At 52.2% G+C, this 9,917-nt stretch overlaps 1 protein-coding gene across 1 annotated transcript in view; it reads left to right on the top strand.

Moving 5' to 3' along the window:
• Positions 1–2,391, top strand: part of DNAAF9 (dynein axonemal assembly factor 9) — a 133,781-nt gene extending 131,390 nt beyond the window's left edge. Inside the window, exon 37 of the mRNA XM_021689141.2 lies at positions 500–2,391. Within this exon, the coding sequence (XP_021544816.2) occupies positions 500–612 (113 nt within the window). The 3' untranslated portion in view covers positions 613–2,391. The remainder of the gene's footprint in view (positions 1–499) is intronic.
• Positions 2,392–9,917: the final 7,526 nt, after the last annotated feature.

Below are 9,917 nucleotides of genomic sequence, written 5' to 3' on the forward strand. Positions count from 1 at the left end.
TGCTAGAGCCGCTGCAGCCCACCTCCTAGAGCGGGCTGTGTTCTGAGAGCACGCAGCAAGCCACAGAGGTAGACTTTTCATTTGGGCCTTCTAACATCATTAAAATAAATTTTGCCTTCATTTGCCGAAGCATCTGTAGGTTGTAGTTTAAATGTAGCTGTGGTGACATCCTGCGTTCTGTGGTCATCAGGGATCATAATTTACAAGTGGGAGACTAGACATGATTGCAGTAGTTAATCTGGGAGAAGGTGGACAGGAGTCTATACTCATGAAAGCCGAAGGGCTCAGCTCTAGGACCTCATGAAGGAACCTGTGCCAACCCTGGCCTATTCTCTGTAGCTGGGGTGCGGCCAGTATAGAAAAAGAGCCCGGCAGGTAGGCTTTGTGTGGGCTGGGCTTTTACTACTTGAGTGTCCCCCACCTCAGCTGCCCACAGATCCCTCTGGGCCTGGGCAGGTTCCCTTGTCCTCCTGGGCTCTCTTCCTTAATGAGATACTAGTCATGGACCAGTTCATGAATGACTACGTGGAAGAAGCCAACCGGGAAATTGAGAAGTATAACCGAGAGCTGGAACAGCAGGAGTATCATGACCTCTTTGAGCAGAAGCCCTAGGGGAAGGCTGGGCCATACATCCTGCAGAACGTCCACCCTGGAGGTGGACGTTTAAAAATGGGGTTACTTAACCTGAGCTTTCCCAGAGGCCTCTCCCTAAAGGGGCTGTCTTGTTCTTCTTGGCCTTTGTGTACTGGCTTGAGTGCATGTTGTCTTTATTCTCTATACAGCGCTGAAGAGCATCACCTGCACCACTGATGGGGGGCGGCGGGGGGGGGGGTCTTCATGGAGGATGAGCAGATAGGGACTGCCCTGTGTGTGGGGCTGGCAGCCCAGAACCTCTGGGTATCTCCTTTGGGCTCCTGAGGCACTGTGACGGTGGGGAGAATCATTTGTTACACAGAGGAGCTGTTGGCAAGCAGAAGGAACCCTGGCTGCCTGAACTGTGGCCATGCCTGGGGGACCAAGCCACCATAGGCGTTGGGCCTCAGACACTGTCCCAGGAGAGCTCTGTCCCCAGTGGAGTGCCTGGCTTCTGCTTAGGCCCCTTGCACTGAAGGAGCGGGCCTTGCTGGCCCTGGGCCCAGTCCTTGGGGGACCACCCCAGGCCCTGCCCGAGCCCCACCCACAGAGCCAGCAGCTTGGGCTGAGATCAACAGCCTGTTCTCAGATGAGGAGCTGTCCCTTACAGACTAAACTGAGGGGAAAGGCATATTGCTTTCCAGAAGCATGTGGCTTTTGAATTGATACAAGCAGTCTCCCTGGAGGTTGGTTTTGAGCTCCCCTCATGGCATCACTCTGGTTTGCCTCATTCAGGGGCAAGAGCAGACCTGCTGCTTCAGCCCCCCTGGTGATGCTTTGCCTCACTTTTGAGGGGAGCATCCTGCAGCCGCTTAGTCTTAGGCCCAGGGCTCTGATCACTTGTGTGGCATCCCCGAAGGGGGCTCACTCTCCAGCACCCAGCCCTCCCTTGAGCCTTACCAGGGAAGGCTTGGTTTGCAGCCACAAACTTCAGGAAACTTACGTCCCCAAGCATTGTTGTTGGCCCTGGACTTGTTTGGCTCCTGTAGACCGGGAATTTCAAAGAATTCCAATATCCAATTTAGAATTCCTTCCAGGGGCTTTGTTTGCAGCTGGACCGTAAAGCAGAGGGGAATTACAAATGGATCCGGTGCCTGACTTCCAGAATTAGTTTGGGGTGGGGGAAGGTCACAGACACTGATATTTGGGTGATGTCGGTTAGGACTTCAGCGCCTCAGCTGCCTAGATTGTAAATGCTTTCTGAATTTCACATATTTTTTTTTGCATGCCTTAGGAAGAAGCACATAGACGAACCAGCAAAGTTTCCAGTAATGTAGAGGGATTTTTGAGAACAGCCCCTGGCACAGAGGAGAGACTGAGAAAGGATGGAGCACATGTGATCTGTGTGCCTGGTCACTCAGAGGCCTCCATGCAAGTAGCAAAGCAGGTGTTAAGGGCTTGTCAGCAAAATGTACTTGTATTAGAAAAAAATAATCTGTATTTGAAGCCAAATGAACAAAACTCAAAATACCACTAAATAAGAAATCTTGCATGAAGAAAGCCTTCTGAAAAGGCCCATGTGCTCCAGTCCCAACTCCCAAAGCTGGTGGTGACAAGGGCCCTGGTGTGGAGCCCAAGTCTGGGAGCACCTCACTTCTGGTGGGCCAGAGGCTGGGGTCCACAATGGGCCTGCCTCTGCTTCAGAATCAATAACATAGATCTTAAGTGCAATTGATGAAATAAGCAATGAGTTACTGTAGCTTCTTTTAGCTCTACTGAGCTCTTTTTAAAAACTCAACCTTGAGCAGCCTTAGAGAAGGGAGAAGTGGGGTGGGTGGGTGGGGTAGGGGAACCATAGGCCATTTACTCCAGGTGGGTTGCTGTGAACTTTTAAATGAAAGCTCTAGATTGAGGAGCTCGAGCCATTTCCTGGTGGCTGCACAAAAGAGTTTTTAAAAAGGGTTCAGAGCCCGCACATAGAAGCGGGTCTTCCCACTGCGTGGGGCTGCACTACGTGGTGGTCTTGGTTTCTGACCGTTGTCCACAGAAATGCTCTCTCACCAACTTGCCCCACTACCCCAATTCCTCTGCTGTTAGAGGGAAAACTGTGATTACCTCAACTTGAATATGAAACTGTGATTGAAAAAAGTCAAAACGTTAAGAAGTTCCAAAGCCAAAAAGGCAGAACTGGCTGAGGCCTCCGTTGACGCTCCTCAGCCTGCTCGGGAGTGTGAAGGGGCACACTGGCGAAAGGGCATTCCTTGGGGCGCACTTGCTGTGCTCCTGGTAAAGAGGCACACTGGCTGTGTGAGCTCTTTGAGGACTGAGGCAGGGAGGATGCTCCTCACCCCCCGCACTGCCCCTTCTGGAACCTGCCAGGCGCCTCTGGGTTTTGACTGTGAAGTTTAATATCCACTTGATTCCTCTGGGAGCTCCAGGAGGAGGGACAGGGTCTTAGGCTATCTCCAGAGGAAGGGCCATGACACTGTGTTGTAGATTTTGACCATTGGAGTGGATGCCAGGGACCCAGCAGAGACATCAGGTGTAGTAGGTTCCTTAGGGACAGGCAGAAGTCCTCCAGGGGCTTACGTGCTTTTTGCCAACTTTCCTATTAGCAGCTTCAGTTTTATATCACCCAGAGTGAGTGTGATAATTTGAAGTCGCTGAAGTTATGGGTTATTTTACGTTTTGATGTGGGATTTTTTTCCTTTTTTTTTGATTGGAAGGAGGAGACAGAAATTGGAGAAAAGGGATCACCCTAGGAAGGGGCTGCTGGCAAGGAGTCTGGTTGGCCCCATCCGAGCCCTGGGGGCTCTCTGACCTGAGGCCAGGACCCTGGGCCCTGTGGGTCGCAAGAAAAAGTTCCCTCCTAAATTCTATTAGGATTTTGGAGAATTTTTGCACAGTAATAAGCTCTGGGTTGCTCTTTGGGCTTCTCAAAAGGGAAAAGTTAACTCAAAGATTGTAAACTATTAAGTATTCCAGTGTGTCGCTGACCTAGTTGGATAGTTGTACCTCAAAAAGTAGGTGAGAAAAGGCTTCCTTGTCCCAGGTTGTCAAATACTAATGACAGAAGAGCTCACTTACGTGCCAAAATTCACTTTTATACTAGTTTTTCAGTGCTTTAATATTTGTAACTTAAATTTTAAAACTCATATTTACAAACACTACTGTAACTTCAGTGAAACTGAATTGTGTGATTGAAGCTTTTTGCTTATTATAGTATTTATTACACTTAATTCAGTAAATATATAAAAGTAGCCTTCAATTTATTTTTATATTATTTTACATGTTTTTACCTGCAGTCGTGTATGTGAATTTACCTTGGTAACTGAGATGTCATGCTAAGGACCAATAAACTCTCACTGAACAAGCAGGACCTGGTGCAGTTGCCTGTTGCTGTGGACTCTCAGCCCCAAGGGGGCGGGCGGGACTTGGGAAGGCCCACCCCCTGGAACTAGGGCCCTTCCTTGGGCCTCCCGGGGAAGCGCTTTGCTGGGCAGCTGGAGAGAGGTCCTTGGGGTGCACGTCCCCATCCCCAGACCCCAGAGGGCCAACAGAGAGTAAAGTTCACGAGACCACCCTGCGTGGGGATGGGCACTCTCAGGACTCCCAGAACCCGAAGAGGGGCTTGAGGAAGGCAGCCATCTGTTCAGCAGGGTGCTTGACAAGCTGGTCGGCTCATGTAACTCCAGCCAAAGCTCCGTGAGGTGGCCCTTGCTGCCACTTTACAAATGGGAACGACCGAAAATGAAGGGGGTGGGGCTGGCCCAGGGGTCAGAGCCACTGCCCTGGCACAAGGTCCCTCCAAGACGCCCCTCTGGCGCTACCCTACCCAGGGAGCCTGGGGCCCCTGGAACCTGCCAGGCGCCTCTGGGTTTTGACTGTGAAGTTTAATATCCACCTCTCCCAGGGAGAGGCCGCCCAAAGGCCCGCAGCTCTAGTGGAGTGGTCACCAGTGCCTCTCTCTGCGTGCGGTGGGGGGCCTGGCTGGGGCCGTGGGCGATGCAGGGCAAGAGCTGATTGCCAAGGAGGTGCTGCGCTTTCACAGAGACCCTGCTTTCTCTCCCGCTCTCAAGGCAGGGGCTCCAGACAAGGGAAGTGCCCTGCTGGGAAGATGGAGAGCTGGCCCAACAGGGAGGAAGCAGCCTCCCTCAGATGGCAGGGAAGGTGGTCTTGGGTTTGGAGGTTCTGTGTGCTCAATGAGTCATGTACAAACCAAGGCAAAACTGCATGTGAGGGGCCCAGAGAATTGGGAGAGGGGGTGGCAGAAGCATCCCCTTCCTCACAACCCCTTTTCCCAGAGTCTCACGCCTCCCAGTCCTGCAGGGCCAGATTTGAACCTTGAGGGAGCTCCTGTGCTTTGAATTCCTGGGAAGCCACCAGGGCTTAGGGATTAGCCTCACAATTGTCAGGGAGATGGGGTTGACACTCTATGTGGAAGGGCTCCTGGAGGCAATGATCTTTGAGGGCCAGGAGGACTTAGAGGCCAGGAAGCCTGGGGCTGGGGAGGAGGCCTGTCCCCACCTGGAGCCCACAGTAGGGCCACTGGACTACTGAAAGCTGAGGGCATGCTTGACAGAGCAGGAGCCTCAGAATCAGGGAATCCTGGCTGATTGATGGGAAGTGACTTGGAGCAGAGGGTCTCGGGTAGAGCTGCTGAGTATCACAGAGCTCTCTCAGGAGCATGGAGAAGTAATTATGTGTTCGTTTCTATCATACAATCTAGGAAACATTCATGCCCAGAGGAAACATGACAATATGCCCCCCTGCCAGCCCATGATAGAAAGGGAATGGCTTGGTTGCTGTAAGAAGAGTCTAGGGTGGTACCAGCTCCAATGTCATCAGAGCCTTCACTCCGTACTTGGTGGCCTCCCTCTCCCCTGGCAGTGAGCTTCCTTTATGCTGCCAACAGCCCCAACACCCCAAAGGGAAGACCCAGCCTTCTTCTCCAAAGGCAGCACCGAAGTCTGAGGTCACATTGCCATCCCCGAACCAGTCACAATGGTCAGGAATATTCTGACTGGCCTGGCCAAGGGCCCCCCAAAATCAGGTCCACTGGTGAATCTCAGTCCCCGAAAAAAGGGCTTGCTCCCCTAGACCAGCATGGCAGACCGTTTCTGAGCTTTTCTGTTAAAATCAGATATATACTTGATTTTTTTAAATTTTGCTTTCTGCTAGTCTCTTCTAGTACAAGTAATAGCGAACACAAAGTTGTTCTGTTGTGGTGGTACTGATTTTTAACCAAGGGGGGGAAATGTTTTAATCGAAAACATTCCATGCAGTAGGACCATTTCCCCCTGCAGACTGAGAAAAGACCACTATTATTTGGCTCTCTAGTGCCTCAGCACACTCAGGGACACCAGTGTTCCATGGGAGCCTGTTTTGAAAATCATTTTTTTTCCCCCTAAATAAGAAAGATCATATAGACTGTAATGTGGGGGTGGACCGCTGCTCCACATTGCTGGGGATGAGAAGAGGACTAAATGGAGAGTGATTTTGAAGGAACAGTTGACAAGTCAAAATGACTAATTAGACAAGAGCGAGGGGGTGACCTTCAGGTAGAAGTGGAAAAAACCAAGTGGAAAAAACCCAATGTTATGAAAGAATTCCAAAAACATTTTTGTTTCATTATCAAAAAATGTGGAGAAAAATAAATTTATCCACAAATTATTCCTGTTTTTCCCAGGCTCCTGCATTGCTAAAGTGACCAGCCAAAATAATTTGGTTAAAAAAAAAAATGTATCAGGATTAATACATTTTATGTTAAACCAATAAATGACTATAAATCTGTTTTTAAAAACTGCTAATCAAGTAAAATGTGAATATATGTCCATCTTATCCTACAATTACTACTGCTTTTACTGTACCAATAGAGAAGTTTATTTTTTTTTTCCTCACACAGCTCCAAATTTTTAAGAAACTTTACATATTTACTCAGAAGTTTCATGCCTGGATGAATGTACAAATAAAAGCAAAATAAGGACAACAGGAAGAGGAAAGATGATTTGATAACCAAAACTTCATGGAATTTTCTAGCTAAAAAGACTCCACTTCAACCTCTAGACTGTGACTGTGAGTTGATGGGGGCAGGGGGTGGCACAAAAGAGATGTCCTCCTAAGGGGAGCAGGTCCTTGTTGGCCCTCCACAGGGATTCCTGCCCTCCTAGGAGCCTGGATCTTTCAGTGTGGATACACAGCAACTGGGAGAGGGGTACCATAAGGCCCCCCCCATCTATGGGGTTTGGAGATGTCCCCCAGGAGAGGAGGGTCGGTGGAGGCCCTGTTCCCTCCCCCAGCCCACCAGCAGCACCAGAGGGATAACGTGGGAACAGCATCTCTCCTCCCAGGATGGTGAGGGGCTCTGAGGGGCTGCGAAGCCTGCTCAAGGCAGCAGAAGCCCCAAGAGGCTTATAAAACCCGAGCCGACTCGAGGGAAGCCTGATGGCTGCAAGGTGTGGGAAGCCATGCTTGCCAAAGGTCCAAGGAAGGGGAAGGTGGAAGGATGGGACCCACCTGAAGTAGAAATAAAAGGATTTGGTGCCACAACCGAGCAGTTTGGGGTGAGAGGGAGGGAACCTAGGGAATCGGGTCTCCGGCTGGACCCCCATTAGGTGCAGCTGGAAAACCAGAGTGGCAGTGGAGGATAGAGGGCTTCACTGGCTTGAAAGCCCCTGGGAACCATATGTGGAGACATCAGTTGTGCTTTCCACTTGTCACAGGTTCGTTGAGCACCTACTGCGCTGGGTGCTGTGCTGGGGAAAGACACACAGCCTTGCTCTCAGGGAGCTCGTAGTCTGGCCCGGGAGATGGGGCCCAGGCAGCAAACTGAGGATGAAGAAGGCCATGCTGCAGCGAGGGGCCACGGGGGTCTGTGAGGGAAGGAAACAGCAACTACTATGGATGGTGGGAGCGGGGACGGGCCCCCCCCACCAGAGCCGAAGGATGAAGTGAGCAGTGGTAAGGGCTGCAGACACCCCTTCCAGGCACCCACAGCAGGGAGATGGCTTTGCTGTGTTTGTTTGTTTGTTTGTTTCTAAACACCAAGAGAAGCCGTTGGTGATGGAGAATGGATAGGGGTGGGGGGCAAGTCAGAAGGCCAGATGGTGGACCAGACTGGAGGTGAAAGGGGGCAGAACTGTGCTCTGTTCTGAAGGTAAACCCAACAAAATTTGCTCATGGATCCAACGTGGATGCACTGGGGCGACTCCCGGTCCGGAGCAGCCAGGTGGATGGCGGACTTGGAAGCTCTGTTTTGCCTGGATTTGCTGAGAATTGCCTATTAGCCATCCAGGCTGGGGGGAGGGAGGAAGGACTTGCGGCGTGTCGGGTCCGGAGCTCAGTGACAGGAGTCATGCAATCTGATTGTTGGCTGTGGCTGCAAGAGAGCTGTGGGTCCAGCTCCGACAGAGGAGGAGGGGGAGGGTGGTGCTGGGCCCTGCCAAGGGAGGGGGGAGGGCCTGGCAAAAGAGCTGAGGCAGTTTCAGTGCCGGAGCGGGGACAAAAGACATATGAGGGGGGTTGAGAGTAAGAGAGGGTGTGGAGATAGAGTTGCAGAGAGAAGTCTGGAGAAATGTGGTCTGAAAGCACCGCTGAGGAATTGGATGGTTCCTGGAGGAGGGAGTTCAAGGGAGTGGTTTTGTTTTTGTGTTTTTATTCTTATTTTTGTAAAGATTTCATTTTTAAGTAATCTCTACACCCAACATGGAACTCGAACTTACAACCCTGAGATCAAGAGTCACATGCTCCACCTGCTGAGCCAGCCAGGAGTCCTCTATTTTGTGTTTTTGAATGAGATATATAGAGTTACTTCTCACTCCAGGTTCTACAATCTATAAGCCTAAGAGGCTTACAGGGGAAACTGAGTTGAAACTCCTTTGGAAAGCCATTAAGTGCCTTGTGGAACCCAGCACTCAGGTCCGCAGCCCAATAAAGGGAGCCCAAGGAAGGGGAATGAGACGAACTGTGTGTACCTATGTCTGGATCCCTAACTGCCTGCCTGTGTAAGGACCCAATGGGGCACAGGCAGGGATACCTGGGGCACCTCTATTTGCCCTCGGCCTCTAATGCACAGAAGGCAGGTGGTGGGTGGGAGAGCCAAAGGAAACAGCTTCTTGTGTTGGGGGTGGTCTGCGGAGTTCTGGGCCTCCCTCCAGGGCAACTAGGGGAACAGAACCTGCAGGGGCAGATGGCAGGAAGCAGGGAAGGGCTCAGTGGCAGTTCCTTTGAGAGTCAGGTCCATCCACCACTGCGGGGAGGCCTTCCCTGTGGGCTAAGCGGTGGGGTCCCAGATGAGGGAGGAGGCTGCCCCTCCAATCCAGGGTGGCTTCCTGGAAGGCGGGTTGGAAGGTCTGGGCGTTTGGGAGCTGGTGCTGACACAGGAAGACAGATGCAGAAGCCTAGGCATTCGCAGATGTGAGAGGCAGGCGGCAAAATAGCTTTTCTAGGGGTCCAGCCCTGGTACCACCCACCCTATCCAACCTTGCTTTCTGGTAGCCTGTCTGTCCTTCAGCTCCTCCTCAACCCCCCTCCTGGGGCCTCTGGAAGTCTGTGAAATGGTCTGAGGGTCTAGCTAGAGGATATCTAAGGAAGATCCCAAGGGTGGAGTGCAGGGGTTCCCCAGGAAGACCCTGTGTGTCTCCTCCCAGGCCCTGCTGAGCCCCACAGAGAACATGCAGCCAGCCCCCAGCTAGTCCTCTGAGTCTGGTAGATATCTTCTGCGGCATCTCCTCTGGTAGTAAGGAGCAGGGTGCTCAGAGCCCTCCCGACTCCCGGGCCATTCATCTGCAGAAGGATGCCCCCATGGCTTCCCTCCCAATGCACTATCTTGCCGGGAGTGGAAACCGATAGCCGAGCTCACCTGGTTTGTGCACAGGGCTCCCCCAAGGCACCAGGAGCCCTTGGGGGCTGCAGAGCAACGCCTCCGAGGAGGTGGGCTCGCCCTCTGCTTGCCCAGCCCGCCCTCTTCCAGGCCTGGGGGACAGTGGCAGAGGACTCCTTCCCAGCAGGAGGTTAGGGGGGGATCGCTGCTAGTCTTCGGGCTGGCAGCCAGAGTGTGGAGGGGTGGGGGTTAACACTGGTGGGGAGAGTTCCTGAGTCCAACTGGGGCTCAAGGGCCGTAGAATCGTTTGCTGAGAAGACACCGAGGGTCAGGCCAGGGGTTCATCGCATGGGCTGGATTTGCCTGACCGGTCGTAGTGGACGCGGGCCTGCCTGCGCGCAACACCGCCTCCCTACACTAAACGCGCGCGCGCACACACACACACACACTCTCTCTCTCTCTCTCTCTCTCTCTCTCTCTCTCTCTCTCTCTCTCTCTCTCTCTCTCTCTCTCTCTCTCTCTC

The sequence above is a fragment of the Neomonachus schauinslandi genome, chromosome 10 (assembly GCF_002201575.2).
Source record: "Neomonachus schauinslandi chromosome 10, ASM220157v2, whole genome shotgun sequence".
Taxonomy (NCBI): Eukaryota; Metazoa; Chordata; class Mammalia; order Carnivora; family Phocidae; genus Neomonachus; species Neomonachus schauinslandi.